This window comes from Hyperolius riggenbachi, chromosome 11 (genome assembly GCF_040937935.1).
Source record: "Hyperolius riggenbachi isolate aHypRig1 chromosome 11, aHypRig1.pri, whole genome shotgun sequence".
NCBI classification, from domain to species: Eukaryota; Metazoa; Chordata; class Amphibia; order Anura; family Hyperoliidae; genus Hyperolius; species Hyperolius riggenbachi.
Window position 1 is genome coordinate 192275993 of NC_090656.1, and position 17319 is coordinate 192293311.

General features: G+C 46.6%; 1 protein-coding gene across 3 annotated transcripts in view; it reads left to right on the forward strand.

Moving 5' to 3' along the window:
- Positions 1–4238: 4238 nt before the first annotated feature.
- Positions 4239–17319, forward strand: part of FIBP (FGF1 intracellular binding protein) — a 28715-nt gene continuing 15634 nt past the window's right edge. The window contains exons 1-5 of one of the 3 annotated variants that reach the window (XM_068259663.1): positions 4239–4337; positions 6990–7085; positions 13182–13380; positions 16447–16573; positions 16650–16750. In XM_068259663.1, the coding sequence (XP_068115764.1) occupies positions 7001–7085; positions 13182–13380; positions 16447–16573; positions 16650–16750 (512 nt within the window). In that variant the 5' untranslated portion in view covers positions 4239–4337; positions 6990–7000. Of the gene's footprint in view, positions 4338–4711; positions 4731–5638; positions 5732–6989; positions 7086–13181; positions 13381–16446; positions 16574–16649; positions 16751–17319 lie in introns of those variants that run through there. The other 2 variants (XM_068259665.1, XM_068259664.1) reach the window with 2 other exon arrangements.

Sequence of the window (17319 nt, forward strand, 5' to 3'; positions counted from 1 at the left end):
ATGTACAGAGATGAAATATGGTGATAAATGTCACAGTGGAAAATTGAGTTCTATGGAAATTCAAAATGACCAAAGTTGATTATTGAGTTATAGAGGAACTCCAGTTAAAATACAGTAACGTAATAAACAAAAGTGCTTTTTACAATAATTATGTATAAATGATTTAGTCAGTGATTGCCCATTGTAAAATCGTTCCTCTCCCTGATTTACTTTCTGACATTGATCACATGGCAACATTTGTACTGCTGGCAGGTGATGTCACTGGAAGTAGCTGCTGCTTGCTTTTTTGGCAGTTGGAAACAGCTGTTATTTCCCAGAATGCAACAAGGCTCCCTCAGTGTGATGTCGGCTCCTAACGTCACACTGTGTGAGGGGGTTCACTACAATATCAACCAATCAGAGCCCCGTGATGATCCTTTTGAGAAAACATAAAGATTTTTTCATGGGAAAGGGGGTATTAGCTACTGATTGGGATAAAGTGCAATCCTTGGTTACAGTTCCTCTTTAAAGGTTGCAATTCAAGATGGTTTTCTAACCAACTAACTTTTTTGATGCTTACAATCTTTTTACTCGAAATTGCGGCAATCTCAAACACACGTGTATGTTAAATCAAACAATTTCTTCAGAACTTCAGATTAACCAAAAAATTGAATGAAACTAAAAAAACTGTAGTGTGTGTGTAGCCACCACCTTCAGGGTTGATAATCCAGGACTCTGCATGACAGTTTCTTAGCAGTCAAACTGTAGTTTAACAGGGAACCCGCGGTGAGAGTGATATGGAGGCTGCCATATTTATTTCCTTCTAAAGGAACCTTGAGCACTTATTAAAAATGGAATTTAGACTTACCTGGGGCCTCCCCCAGCCCCCCGCAGCCCGTGAGGTCCCCTGGCATCCTCCTAGCTCCTCTACCGGTCCCACTGGCGGGTCCATTAATCGGCGACTTCGGCCTAAAATTGGTCGTGCGCGGTGAACACGTCATCACGCTGGCTGGTGTAAGAGTCCTGCGCATGCGCGGTTCTCTAAGGCAGGATCAGGAGGATGCTGGGGGACCTCATAGGCTTCGGCGGCTAGAGTCCCCCCCCCAGGTAAGTCCAAATTCTGTTTTTAATTAGCGCTCAGGCTCTCTGACAAGATTAGCTGTATGCTTGTTTCTGGTGTGATTCAGACACTGGTGCAGCCAAATAGATCAGCAGGAAAGCCAGGCAACTGGTATTGTTTAAAAGAAAATAAATATGGCATCCTTCATCCTCTTCTCACTTCAGTTAAAGCCTCACATGATCCCCTGCTCTTCCGCCATGCACATACATGACACTGTGCTTATCACACCCTTCCCCTCACAGCTTGAAGGCAGTATGTTGGCAGCAGCTTATTAATCACTCTTCACATCTGCAGCATCAGCAGCCCTGAATAACAAGACAGTCATGGCTTGTGAAGCAAGGCCAACAGTAATGGCTTTTCTACAAGAGAGATCTGCTTACTTCTGAGGATGAATGCCTGGTGGGTGCAAGGTACCATGACAGTCATGAATGATCATTCAGTGTCACAGCTGCTGCAGTGTCTGTGCGATCTTGTGACCTGTGCAGCATCTGCCATAACATGTCATTTCTTACTCTGTCAGTCAAGGTGATCTTTGTCTGCTCAGTCCTGTACTTCAGTCATCAGTATAAAACAGGCTCTAGTGTTGTCAGGACGAAGTGTAAGGCCCTGTTCATACTGTCAGCGTTTACAGAACGCATAGAAATTCAAAGAAACGCAAGTTGAAAAACGCATGCGTTTGTTTGCGTTTTTCTTGCGTTCAAATGCGTTTGCTATTGCGTTTTGCACACACACGTCGCACAGGAAACAGAAAAGAATTATGGGAAACGCTGAGGCAAACGTACGCTAAAAACGCAATAGAACGCGTTTTTGATACGCATCCTTAGACTTTCATTGCGTCCGTTTCTGTGCGTGACGCACAAAACTGCATGCAGCAATGCGGATGAGAAACATATGCGTCTCATACGCATACATGTGAACGAGGCTATTAGAAAACATTAGTAGCCGTTTCTATGTGCAAAGTCTGCCCGTATGCGTTCTGTAAAAACGGCTAGGAACGCACATAGTCTGAACGGGGCCTCAAAGAGAATCTGAAGGTTAATTTAAAACGAAAAATAGATACTTACCTAAGGAGAGGGAAGGCTCTGGGTCCTATAGAGCCTTTCCATTCTACTGCTGGTCTCCTCGTTCCCCTGCAGGCGTCACGGTTTAAATCGCTGGCCTTGGGAGACTTCGTCAAGACAGTAGGCTCTGTACTGCTCTTCAACGAGTGAGGGTGCTCTCGTGTGTGTGCAGCGCCCGTCTTCGGAAGCCCGATTGCTTTTGATAACTGACGAAGCCAGCCTAACCCATTCGGTGGTAGATTGCTAGCAGGGGAGCCTGTGGGGGAACATGGGCACCGGGAAGAGAACGGGAATGCTCAATAGTACCCAGAGCCTTGCCTCTCCTTAGGTAAGTATCTGCTTTTAGGCTTCAAACTCCCTTTAAGGTGTCCATACATTACCCGATTTTCCATCAAGCAGTTGAGCGATTGACTTTATTAGGCGATCAACAACAGTGTGGTTGATCGAAAGTTGATTGACTAGCAGCCCACACACTGCAAGCGAGAATGATGTGATTGTCCTTCACTAATGGAGCTGACCGATGTGCCTCCATGCTCCAAAAAACAAATATGTGTCGGATATATCAGACATCTCCATCACTTGATCACAATGGAAGATAATCGATTCTGCCCGAACCGATAAATGATTTAATCCAATGGTCTAATATATGGGCTATATGGGCACCTTAACCCTCCTGGCGGTTTGCTAAAAAATCGCCAGGGGGCAGCAAATCTTTTTTTTTAATTTTTTTCATGTAGCGAGACAAAGTCTCGCTACATGATAGCCGCTGCTCAGCGGCATCCCCCCAGTCCCTCCGATCGCCGCCGGGATCTCCTGGAGGGCTTCCCCTGTCGCCATGGCGACGGGGCGGGATGACGTCACGGACGTCATCGACGTCAAAGGGGATTCCTATCCACCCCATAGAGCTGCCTGGCACTGATTGGCCAGGCAGCGCACGGGGTCTGGGGGGGGGGGGGCGGCTGCGGCGCGACGGATCGGCGGGTAGCGGCGGCGATCGGGCACTGCACGCAGCTAGCAAAGTGCTTACCGCCAGGAAGGTTAAAGGACAACCAAAGTGACATGTGACATGATGAGATAGACATGTGCATGTACGGTGCCTAGCACACAGATAACTATGCTGGGTTCCTTTTTTCTTTCTCTGCCTGAGAGAGTTAAACATCAGGTATGAAAGGGACAGTTTCTGTCCGGGTCGGAACTGGGTCGGACTATAAGGTAACCCTCACTGATAAGTCATTACAGCCATAAAACACTTTCCTGGCAGAAAATGGCTTCTGAGCGCAGGAAAGAGATAAAAAGGGTTGATTATTCATAGATCTGAGCTCTGGCATACTTCAATGAAAGTGTCATTGAGCAGAGACAACGAAACAGTAAAAACGTAAAAACTAGATGTAAATATATATAATAATACTGCGGGATATCTTAAAGTCATTTTTAGGAGAAGGAGGATAGATACAATTGTTTATCTCATCAGTTAATTTTCACCTCAGATGTCCTTTATGCTGGGCATACACGGTGAGTTTTTGCGCTAGCGGCTCGATGCTGGCGCGTCACCGCTTGGATTGATTCCCGCATGTCCCCGCGAGCGCTGCTAATAAGCCGCTCGTTTCTTCCCATTGTTCTCCCCGCCGGTATCGAGCGCAGTATAGATCCGGCGGGGTATCGGACAGGTTGAATATTATCAATCGAGCAATCAGCGGCTCGATTGATAATATAAAACTCACTCACCGTGTATGCCCAGCATAACTTACCAGAGGATTGCGAAGTGACGGTGCAGTTACAGAAAGACTGCAGGGGGGCTGCAAGAAGCCCCGCTCTTTTTTATTCCAATTTAGAAAAATCCTCCGAACAGATACGTTTTGGACTGTAGCGTCCTCTTCATTATCAAACTAAATATCGCACGGCTAATATAACAAAACAGATACTACTATGATCTTCCACCACAGCCTGAGCTCGCTGCTCTGCAGTACAGTATTCAGGCTCACATAACTTCAATGACTGGGTCTGGCGTGTTCTCACTCCCTCTTCTGGCGGGATTTAGTCACTACAGAGTCCTGACTGACACGGGAAGTGGTCGCTGGGCGATTAGTATTGGTGAAGCGCACAGTCAGATTGCACCGGAAGTGCTGGCTGGGTAGGGAAGGGGAGACGTAAATACGCCGCATAAGGCTGGAGCTGATGTGAGTAGAGCTGTGACAGTGTGTAATGCGCAGGCTGCGGGGAGTGTGAGACGCCAGGGACGGGGGTGGATGCAGACCCCCGTCTGTAGGGTGTTAGACGTTGAAGGTGGAATAATGCTGTTTAGTAACCGGATTGCAGACATGTCATTCAGGGAGGATAAATACACGTAAAGCTTTGCTGCACTGTAGTGTTGTCCGGATCATGAACGATTCGGATCTTTGATCCGAATCTATTTTATGAGTCGATCATCCGAATCATCAAAATGAGTGATTCGGATCGCAAAAGGGGCGGGGCCAGGAGCGACACGCCCCCTCTCAGCGGGCAGCGGGGTCCTGGAAGCGGAGCTGAGATGGATCGCTCTGTTGTATGGAGGCAGCCTTGCAGGGAGACAGGTAGATGAGAGAGAGGGGACATGGGTGCCACTGCCAGATATGTGTAGAGCCGGAGCAGTGCTTTTCAGCGCTGCTAGCTTTGGGCGCAGCCAGCGCCGCCATAGACTGTAATGGGAATCAGTCTATAGCGGCGCTCAGTGAGGAAGGTCGGCTCCGTCAGAAGACGGAGCCGAAGTTGTTTAAAAAACACAATAATTCGGCCTCCAGCAATCGCTGGAAGCCGAATTATTTCATTCCCCCACTATCCATGTCGGCCTGGAGGGGGAATAGTAATTAAAACGCCCCGGACTTGTGCAGAAGCAGGACCAGCCATTTAACAGCTGGATCCTGCGCCCAAGTCTACCAGCGCCGTATTCAAATGTACGCGTGTAGAGCACACATACTGGCTGCAATGTGCTGCTCATTACAGGCTGTCTGTTCCGTAGTGCTGCACAGTGAACACATGGGAAGCTTTTGGCTCAGCATAGCTCAGTAACTTTGCAGAGACAGTGTGATTGAAAGGCAATATAATCCTCCTGCACTCAGCACTAAACAGCTGCACTTATCTTCTGGGAATGCTTTCTTTCACTGTGCGACCTTTTCTTTCAAAGTGTACAGATGAACATATAGGTGAAATATATGTAAAGCATATGACTTCAGCATGTGGGTATTACGTGCAAACATTTCTGCTCTCTGCTCGTCCCTCCTCCCTTCTCTGTCCACTCCCTGCCCTCTGTGCATCTTCTCCCCTTCTCTGTGTGTCCACTCCCTCCCCGTCTCCTGTCCACAGACCTGTCCTGCTGTTCATTTCACCCCCGAATGCTTCCGGTAGTAAAATGATCCGAGATTCGGATCAAAGATCCGGATCTCTTCAATGATCCGATTCGAATCATCCGGATCATTGAAAAGATCCGAACTTCCCATCTCTATGCTGCAGCTGTAGCGTCACGGGACAAGCAGCTCTAAACGATTTGCTGGAGATGGGGTCCGAGAGACGCCATTTTCTTGTAGACCATATTATGGTAAAACTAGCATAACTTATTAAAGTACGAGTCTAATGAGTTTTTTTTGTTTGTTTCTAAAACATTTATATATTGTTTTTAGGAATTTTAGCTTTTGGGGAACCCATTTCTTAATTGACAAGAAACAGAGCATGTATATTGCACTTTACTCCTGATAGACTCAAAGAGCTTGCGCTGCAGCCACTAGGATGTGCTCTATAGGCAGTAGAAGTGTTAGGGAGTCTCGCCCAAGGTCTCCTTACTCAATACCTGCTGGCTTACTGAACAGGAAGATCTGAAATTCAAATCCTGGTCTCCTGTGTTAGAGGCAGAGCCCTCAACCAGTACACTATCTAGCCAGTCATTGTTTGATCCAGCCAGGATACCTGAATGGGAAAAATCACCCTAATTTGGGTCTTTACTTAAGGAGAAGGAAGCCTCTGAATCCTCCATTACCCTCCTTCTTGCTGTCCCAGCTCTGAGACCCCCACAAGCCTGTCGACAAGGGCTTGGGGATGGAGCTTGTGTGGACTGCATATGCGCAGACAGTTTGAGCCTGTGTGCTAGCATGGAGCTGACTGGGCTCGGCTTACTCCGCTAAGCCCAAGTGGTGCATACATATGAAATCGGCGCCGGTAGACTTGGGCTCAGGATATAGACGGCATATGGCTGATCCTGCTTCTGCACAAGTCCGGGCCGTGTTAATTACTATTCCCCCTCCAGGCCGCCATGGATAGTGGGGAATGATATAATTCGGCTTCCAGCGATTGCTGAAGGCTGAATTATTGTGTCTTAAAAGCAACTTCGGCTCCGTCTTCTGAGCGCCGCTATAGGTGTAATTCCTATTACAGTCTATGGTGGCGCCGGCTGCGTCGAAACCTAGCTGCAATGAAAAGCACTGCTCCACAAGTGGTGGCTCAGTGCTACTGCACAGGTGAGAGCCACATGCACAGAGCCGGCGAGCTCTGTGGAGCATCAGTGGTCCCAGTGCTGGAACGAAGGGAGACGGGGGAAGTTTGTATATAAGATCACTGCTACAACACTCTCCTCCGCTGTCATTCTAAACAAAAATCATTTAGACACTCCCATAGATTTTTAATGTACAGTTACTGGAATTAGTTGGGGGATGTGCTAACAGGTTGCTGGATAGTCATAACCAGTGAATACTGTTGGGGGCTTTACTCCAGGGCTACCCTCATCCATGCAGAAGTGCCTCTTGTTAGTTGTCTCAGTTGAGATCGCATAATCCTGATACTTCCTATATTGTGTGTCTCTACAGAAGCCTGAACAATGTCCAGTGAGCTGGATGTGTTTGTGGGAAATACCACCTTGATTGATGAAGACGTTTACCAGCTCTGGCTGGATGGATACTCAGGTATTGATTGAAGTGATTGATTGCCTTAAAGGGAACTTACAGAAAAGTGACAAAAAAAAGAGTTTCACTTACCTGGGGCTTCTACCAGCCCCCTGCAGCTGCCCTGTGCCTGCACCCTCCTGCAGGGCTGTGGAGTTGGAGTCAGGGCAATTTTTGGGTGCCTGAGTCTGAATCTGGAGACAATGCACCGACTCCAACTCCCAATGAATTTAAACTGTGATTAAAATGGAAAATATGATAAAATGTTCTATTTCTCAGATAATAGTCATCATAAATATATATGCAGTAATAGCTGTGCTTAGTCCACAAAAATGAACTAAACCAATCAAAAAATAGTTGCTTGTGCTGCTTCAATAAAGCAGTCCCCGTAATTTTAAAGACATCTAAATAACATCTATGCTGTAAAGGCCCATACACACGGGGTACGGCCGTCGCCGCAACCACGTGGCATGCGGCGACAGGTCGCCCGTGTGTATAACGCGCTCCCCGAACCGTCGCCCGTCGGAGCTGTCGCCAGGCGATTGACATGTTCAATCGCCGGCTACAGCTATCCCTGCGACTTCGCCGGAACTGTCGCTAGTCCCGCGTGAGTACGCGGGCTAGCGACAGGAGACCTACGCGAGTGAATGGAGCATCCGGCCGGGGGATGCTCCATTCGCAGACAGCTTCCGCCGCGTCTCTGCCTTTCTGGCGAGACGTGTGGACAGCTGTCGCTCCCTGTTCGCGTGCGCGCATGCTACGGGGGACAATTGTCCCCGTGAGTATGTAGCTTAAGTATAAAGCCTGATGTGTAGCTGTGTCACTAATAGAGATGGTCAATGAGATGGAAATAATTCTGCGTTGATGCTGGTTTTTGCAAATGTATGCACTCCCTTTGCTCATGAAACCAAATAATTTAAAATGTTGTTAAAATTTGGTTTGGTGACTACAAATTAAAAGGTACATGAGACGGATGAAAAGAAAAGTTTTATACATACCTGGGGCTTCCTCCAGCCCCCTTCAGGCTAATCCAGTCGCTGTCCTCCTCCGCCACCTGAATCTTCTACTATGAGTCCCGGTAATTCAGCCAGCCAGCGCTGTCCGGCCGCATACCGCTCCCACAGCCAGGAACATTCTGCACCTGCGCAATAGTGCTGCGCAGGTGTAGTACGCTCCCAGCGGAGGAGTGTTTGCATGGGGCTCCCCATTGGTTTACAATAGACCAATTCTCCCTAGTAATAGTGAGGATTTTCATTGGTTCAATATGATCCAATGAGAATCCTCCCTGTTGCTGAAGATTCCCATTAGTCTTTGCAATCCAATGGGAAGCCCCATGCTTCTGGTTTACTAGCTTTAGGACTGAGCGGAGGAGTTGGCAGCAGCAGAACACATAAGTATTTGCATGGTCGGCGGACGGAGCAGACCAGCATAGTGAGAATGGATATGTTTTTTTGTAAGCGGATTCCATTTTTAGCGATGGTTCCGCTTCCTACGTTGTGTGGAGGTGCAGAAAACTTGTTGAACAAGTAAGTTTTTTCTGCACAACGGGGAACCGAGCCTTAGTTTTTCGATAAATTACTAAACTATTTACCACGTTTGTGAAAATCTTAGTGCTTTGGAAAAAGTCTAAAATACCGAATGCTGAATTTTACCGATCTGTTATTTTTTGCCAAAAGTGTCTTAGAGAATTTAAAAGAAACCAGAGTTGGCGATTAGGCAAAGTTTTATACATACCTGGGGCTTCCTCCAGCCCTATACACACGGATTACTCCCACGCCGCCGTCCTCAGCCTTTTCCAGCTCCGGCACGGGGTCCTGTAACTTTAGCCAGTCATGACCAGTCTGACGCAAAAGAAAGGGCACTCTCTACGTATCTCACTGGCTGTCGCCGGTTACGTAGAGGGCGCACTTCTCTTGCGCAAACTGGACGAAGTTACGGGACCCGGTACCGGAGCTTGAGAAGGCTGAGGATGGCAGTGTGAGAGTGATCCGTGCGGATCGGGCTGGAGGAAAGTCCCCTGTGCCAATACGTACATGTCCACCGAGTATAAACACTGTTTTTGTTCAAAAACAGTCTTTATTCTTAAATAGAGCCAACACGCTTCCTTCTGCCGCCGATCGTTAGATTTATAAATGGGAAAAAAGTTCCCATTCATTAATCTCCTCGCAGGCACTGTGATCGCAGGCTTCCATTGAAGCGTCACTTCCCTAGTTACAATGTAGCTACACATTGTTTCCTATGTAGCGTACATTGTAGGATATTTGCTCAGCGGGGATATCTTGTGGCCAAATAGTAAAACTACACCTAAAAATAATTCTTAACATAATGTAGGACCGAAAGGAAGCCTAATTGGTGGTGAAAAAATAAATTCCTTTGTGAGAAGTAGTGATAAAGTTATTGGGGAATGAAAGGGAGAAACGCTGAAATGGGAAAATTCCTCTCATCCATAAGGTGAAAAATACCCATGGGCTGAAATGGTTAAAGTTACTTTTATTCAACCAGCAAGTCATTTTTGGATGGGAAATTACATAGGTGTCTCCCAAAACATAATAAGATGATGTGCATGAGGCATTATTGTGGGGGAAAAAACATTTCTCAGCTTTTATTGACATTTGAGCAAAAGGTGTCCACTCCAAAATTATTCATACCCTTCTCAATAATCAGAAGAAAAGCCTTTGTTGCCTATTACTGCAATCAAACACTTCCTATAATTGCAGACCAGCTTTTTGCATGTCTCCACAGGTATTTTTGCCCATTTATCTTTAGCAATGAGCTCCAAATCTTTCAGATTGAAGGGTCTTCTTGCCATCACCCTGATCTTTAGCTCCCTCCACAGATTCTCAATTGGATTCAAGTCAGGACTCTGTCTGGGCTACTCCAAAACGTTAATGTTGTCTGCTAACCATTTCTTCACCACATTTGCTGTGTGTTTTGGGTCATTGTCATGCTGAAATGTCCACTGGTGCCCAAGGCCAAGTTTCTCTGCAGACTGCCTGATGTTGTCATTGAGAATTCTCATGTATTGCTCTTTTTTCATGGTGCCATTTACTGTGATTAGGTTCCCTGGTCCATTGGCTGAAAAACACCCCCAAAGCATTAGGTTCCCACCACCATGTTTGACAGTGGGGGATGGTGTTCTTTGGTTGAAGGCTTCTCATTTTTTACACCAAATGAAGGAAACTTTATTGTGACCAAACAATTCAATTTTTGTTTCATCTGACCATAACACAGAAGACCAGAAGTCTTCTTCTTTGTCCAGATGAGCATTTGCAAAGGCCAATCGAGCTTTTTTGTGCCTTATCTGGAGAAGTGGTGTCCTCCTTGGTCTGCATCCGTGGAACCCAGCAGTGCGTAGTGTCCGTTGGATTGTCTGCCTTGAGACATTGTCACCAGCAGAGCCCAGATTCACCAGGATGGTCTTGGTGGTGATCCTTGGATTCTTTATCACTTCTCTCACTATCCTTCTGGCCAGCACAGGTGTCACTTTTGGCTTCCAACCACGTCCTCTCAGATTTTCAACAGTGCAGAACATCTTGTATTTTTGAATAATATTTCGCACTGTAGTGACTGGAACTTGGAAACATTTAGAAATGGCCTTGTAGCCCTTTCCTGACTTGTGGGCAGCCACAATGCGCAGCCGCAGGTCCTCACTGAGCTCCTTTGTCTTATGCTTCATACACACTTGAGATAAAAGTCTTTGGAAAAGGCAAGATCGCAGACCAATTTTACCCCCTTCCATGTAGTATGAGAGCCATACTCTACACAGTCTATTCTATGGAGCTGAACTCCCCATCAGATAGAAATCTTTGCAAGATGCTGTACACAAAGATGCTGTACACACTCAAAAGATCATTATCTGCAAGAGATCTGTTCCTGCAAAAGATCCATTCCTGCAAAATGCATTCATAGTCTATGATATCTGCAGATCCTCATACACACTTGGTGTAGCCTCCCTGGCGTTCTGATTCCCCAGGATTTCCGTGCAAAAAGTGGTTCAATTAATTTCCAATAATTTGCAACCTTTTTTTTTGCAATCAATTTTTTTTAAATATTGAATTTAATACAGGTTATTGTACTGCATTCAACTGAAAAAAAAAATGTTTGCAGGGAGATGTTGATGACGCTGTGTGACCCTGGTGTCATCAACGTCGATCGGCGGGGGACATGTCATCGCTGAGGGAGAAGCAAAATCCGTACATGGACATGGAAGACGGCACTGGGGAAGCAATCAGAGGTACTCAACGAGGGATCAGCACGCCAATGGTAAGTATAAGACCCAGATGTGAAGCCAGGTGTATAGGGAGCCACATGTAGCCAGATGTCAGGGTAGCCAGGAGTGTAGCCAGATGTCAGGGTAGCCAGGAGTGTAGCCAGATGTCAGGGTAGCCAGGAGTGTAGCCAGATGTCAGGGTAGCCAGGAGTGTAGCCAGTTATGGGTAGCCAAGTGTGTAGCCAGGTATATAGGGTGCCAGGTGTAGCCAGGAGTATAGGGTGCCAGGTGTAGCCAGGAGTATAGGGTGCCAGGTGTAGCCAGGAGTATAGGGTGCCAGATGTCCCCTCCCTCCCGATTCCCCCCCCCCCCCCCCCTCGATCCTCACTTTTGGGCTTGGGGATCCCCCTCTGCGGGCGGGGGGGTCCCCCTTCTGTGCGGCAGTATTTTGGGCTGGGGGATCCCCCTCTGCCAGCGGGGGATCCCCCTTCTGTGCAGAGGTATTTTGGGCTGGGGGATCCCCCTCTGCCAGCGGGGGGATCCCCCATCTGTGCAGCGTGCGGGTGGCCTCTACCCCTCCCCCCCATCCTCTCTTTCCCCCCCCCCTCTTCCCTGTCTAAGCCCTTGGAGAAAATAGAACTACTCACCCAGGGGCCCTCTCCAGCGCAGCACTTCTTCCTCCATCGCGGAAGTCCCGTCTGTTTACAGTTACATTACGAGACTTGGTAATGGGGTAAAATTGGTCTGTGATCTTGCCTTTTCCAAAGACTTTTATCTCAAGTGTGTATGAAGCATTAGCCATGACTGTCCACAAACCAACTGCAGAGAGCTGCTGTTTTTCACCTGTTGATTCGATTAAAACAGCTGTTCCCAATTAATCAGGGTAATTAGGATGCTTTAGAACAGCTTGGACTATTTGCAATGGTATAGAACTTTGAATTTTCCCATAGACTGTGATAGTTTGTGAAGGGTATGAATAATTTTGGACTGGACACTTTTTGCTTTAATGTAAATAAAAACTGAGATTTTTTTTCCCGCAATAACGCCTCCTGTACATCCTCTTATTATCTTTTGGGAGACACCTATGTCATTTCCCTTAAAAAAAAATTACTTGCTGGTGGAATAAAACTAACTTTAAGTCAAAATCTGCCAGGGTTATGAATAATTATGGGAAGTACTGTACTTGCCTGCAGCTGAGTGGGTGGATGGGTGCCCAGGCACAGGGTAGGCCTTGTACTGACATTTGTCATGAACTGGAGGGGGGGGGGGGGGGGGGGGTAGATTACTTTTTTACTACTATTATGAAGGCATTTGAAACATTCTAATGGTGCAATCCCCACTAAAAGGAAGTTCACTTTAAGCCTGATGGTGTAAGGCAAATAGTTTTTATTTAGTCATGAACACATTTATCAAACATGTCACATTGCTTTGATATGATGAGTGCAGCCAAACTAAGCTAAGCTCTCTTAGGTCACATATCTGACTCTAAGCCCTTCACGTTGAGATCGTCATCCCTTTAAAGCAGACCTGAACTCAGAACTTTCTCTCTGCTCTAAAAGATACACAACAGCATAATAACCATTAAAGAAAAACATTTCTTTGTTACAGCCGATACAAATCCTGCATTCAATCTGCAGTGTCTCTACCTCCTGCTTTCTTGGAAGCAGGCATGTTGTTAAAATCCTGTGTTTACAAATTAGCTGCTCTGCCATGGCAGATGAGATTCCTGAGCTGAGAGATCAAATTACAGTGGTGATTAGGCACAGATGAGGAGGAATTAGACAGGCTTAACTCTCTAAATACATACAGGATGCATTTCTCTATGTTTTCCTTCTGTCCTGTGCAAGAGTTCTGGTCCACTGTAAATGCTCATGTGTATTTATGTTTCACTGTGTTGTGTCTTTCAGTGAGCGATGCTGTCAATATTAGACTGAAAAGTGGAATTCTGGATCAGACTGGAGCAGGTCCTGATGTTCTTGAGAGCGACACGATGGACCATTACCGTACATTTCAAATGATAGAACGGCTCCTTCACTGTCCCCCTAAACTGGTCCAGCAACTGCTGTTTCAGATACCACCTTACAAACAGAGCATGCTGATCGAAAGGTAGTGTACTTTCTATAGGATACTATTATTATGCAAGTTATACAGCATTTTATAGAATATATAGTCATGTTACTTACTGACCTCAGAGGAGCTCATCGCCTACTTCCTACCATAGTCAGTCAAATGCCCATAGCCTGGTCTAACGCCAATTTTTGGGCAGAACCAGTTAAGTTATATGTATGTTTTTGGAACATGGGAGGAAATCGTAGTGCTGGGAGGAAACCCACGCAGACATGGGGAGAACATACAGACTTCATGTAGATAGTGCTGTTTCTCAGATTTGAATTTGGGGTCCACTACAACAGCATGCTCAAGTTTCATGCAGCTAGTGTTCCTGTTTGCAGCTTAGAGAGTCTGAAGCCAAATTAATTTCCTTTTATTATAGTCCACATATGTTGAGCATCAACACCATAGATGATTTGCCGCATCAGCAGTGCTGAACAAGGTTTACTCGCCCCGGTGAGTATCACCGGGGCAAAATTCTTCTCACACTTCCTGGAGGAGGCAGAGCTTTGCACTGTAGCTCTACCTACAGTCCAGTCAATCTCTGCTGATTGCCGCCTCTCCCCGCCCCTCTCGGTGAAAGGAGACTGAGAGGGGCGGGGAGAGGCGGCGATCAGCGGAGATTAACTGTACTGGAGGCAGAGCTACAGCACAAAGCTCTGCCTCCCCTGGGCAGCAAAATCCACAACCTGGAAAGTCATAGAATTTTGCCCCGTGATTTTACGGGGAATAAAACCTCGTTCTGCTGTGCTGTTGTGGCGAATCAGCTATGGTGTTAATACTTGTCATATGTGGACAATAAAAAAGGAACATTAATTTGGCTTCAGGCTCTCTTTAATCCAGTTCCCCAGTGCTGAAAGGCTTACGTGCTAATATCAAAGTAGAGAAAAGCACACAGGAGAAACTGTTGGGTGCATGCAAAATAGTTTATTAGGGTTCTCAGTGAAAAAAACTCTTAAATATAATAAAAGTTCAAGTTCAAAGACACATCGCAAATCACATATAATCTGTTAAAAGTCCACCAAGAAACACAGAATTTTTTTTTGCATTTGATGTTAAATTGTTGTTATGATTACTCACCACTTTAGAGCCCAACCCTTTTGTATTGTTTTCACTAATATCGAAGTTATTATAAAACTGGTTGACCTAAGCCCTAACTCTAGGGGCTTGATTCACAAAAGAGTGCTAAATGTTAGCACGGCCATTCTCGCGTGAATTTTCGCATTGCGCGCGCTCTTGAATTTTTTGAATTTTCGCGCGAATCGATTCGGGTTTGTGCTCGAAAACGTTATCGTTTCGCGTGAAAATTCGCGCGCGCAATGCGAAAATTCGCGCGAAAACGCCCGTGCTTACAGTTAGCACTCTTTTGTGAATCAAGCCCCAGGTCTCTTCACGCCGCCGCCAGTCAGTGCGCGTGCACACCCGTCCGCCCTGCTCCCTGGCCCGTCATCCTGTCCCAATGGTCTGTACTGTGCACATGCGCAGTACAAAAAACCCACAGGCACACAGCCAGGGCAGGAAGGATGATGCAGGGACTGTTAGGGATTATTATAGTGGATTGTTGCCAGCCCCCTGCAGCCGACCTGTGCCCGCAAAGTTACCAAGCGATTCTCCATTCCCCCAACGCCACACACACACACACACACACACACACACACACACACACACACACACACACACACACACACACACACACACACACACACACACACACACACACACACACACACACACACACACACACACACACACACACACACACACACACACACACACACACACACACACACACACACACACACACACACACACACACACACACACCCCTCCTGGGGGCTAGTGGATGAGGCTATCCAGACCAATGGATCAAGTGGCAGAAGAGCCAGGAGCTCCAAACAGCAGTTAGAAAGTCCAGGATAGGAACTTCCCACAGATAGCGTAGTCAAACACAAGCCAAAGTCAGTCCAGGCAGCGTTCATGCAAATCTGTGTCCAAGCACGGGTCAATCCAGGCAGCAAAGCGTAAGTCGGCAACAGGAACCAATAGTATACAGTGAGCGCTACCCAGCAACAAGCCAAAGCTAATGCTATCACGGGTGATGACTGGGGACTAACCAATCAACAGAAAGCAGAATCGAAAACAAACCAATAGTCATGCAGCGTGTCAACCGAATCAGCTGACACGCAAGCAGGGACGTCAGAGTTACTGTTTACATCTGCGGAGCCCGTACTGAGAGCGTGTCTTCCGCCTATCAAATGAGATCTGAGAAGCCTCCTGCATTCCACTGACCTCAGCGGATCACTGAGACCCAGAAGAAGAAGCTGCAGCCCGGGTCTCGGCATTCCGCCGCTTGCCAGACACAGCGGATCTTGCAAGCGTACTGCACAGGCACAGTACATATTTTCTCATACTGCGCTTGCGCAGGATGCTCCTTGCCATGGGAGCGCAAGTGGCCAGGGCTGCGCAGGCGCAGTGGACCTTGACTTCTAAATCGCCGGTTCCGAAAGTCAGCCGTGGCAGGGGAACGGAGGATCGTTTTGAAACATTATGGGCACAGGACGGCTGCAGGTTGCTGGCAGAAGCTCCAGGAAAGTGAAACTTTTTTTTTTACTGTCACTTACAGTAGGTAGTAGAAATCTGACATTACCAACAGGTTTTGGGATAGTGCATCTCTTCATGGGGGATTCTCAGCATGGCCTTTATTCTTTGTGAAGACATTCTCTGAAAAGGATTTATACAATGATGCTGGCCAGCCTCTCTGCTCACTCCACACTATTTTGGCAGTTGGGCAGAGCAACTGCCATTCACTAAGTGCTTTTAAAAATAAAGAAAACCCTGAGAACCCCCCTATGAGAAGATGGGCTAGTCCAAAATCTGTCGGTAATGTCAGGTTTCTACTTCTGACTGTAAGTGACAGCAGTATAGTAGAAAAGTAATTTATGGCTCATTTTACTCTGGGAGAAATGTACTTCTTATTTGAGATTTTCGCGACAGTTCCTCTTTAAACATCTTTAGGTGCGCTTTAAGTCAGTTTAACTTACCTGGGATCACTTCCTTCTGCAGGTACTATGCTTTCGATGAAGCTTTTGTTCGTGAAGTTCTTGGCAAGAAGCTTTCGAAAGGAACAAAAAAAGATCTGGATGATATAAGTGCGAAGACGGGGGTGACTCTGAAAAGCTGCCGCAGACAGGTATCTGTCACACGACACGTTTCTCTTATGATCTGTCTGTGTCGTCTTCATCACCTGTGTCTTCCTCTTCCTGCAGTTTGACAATTTTAAGCGAGTGTTCAAGGTGGTGGAAGAGATGAGAGGGGCTCTGGTTGTGAACATCCAGCAAAATTTTCTCCTGTCAGACAAGCAAGCCAGGTGTGTTGTCCGGGGTCCTGTTTCTGACTGTTGTAACAAGGGAGCACCATATGTGTGATTCCCAGCATCAAATAGAACCAGATTACCTTTAGGAATTATACTTTGTAATAAAAAGAGCAGAATCTTAAAAAAAAAAAAAAGGCGCAGTGAAAATAGCAGCTCCAGTCTTGCTATTGTGCGTTTCCGATCTCGGATCCTCCCTTCCCCATAGAAACAGATACTACAGCACAGCAAGGTCTCTGTACAGCATTTGGCCCCAAACTGTTTCCAGAGGGTTTGAGTCCCAATGCCTTCTGGTGACAACCATTGTGCATGTGTACTCACCAGGGCTGTGGAGTCAAAGTAGTTTTGGGAACCTGGAGTTGATGGTTTCATAAACTGAGGAGTCAATGATTTTTGTACCAACTCCACAGCCCTGGTAAGTGTTAGACTAAGGAGTTGGAGTCAAGGAAATGGAGCAGTTTTGGGTACCTGGAGTCAATGGTTTCATAAACGGAAGAGTGTGATGATTTTTGTAACGACTCCAGAGCCCTGGTACTTACCTTATGAGCAGGGGCGCCTCTAGCCAT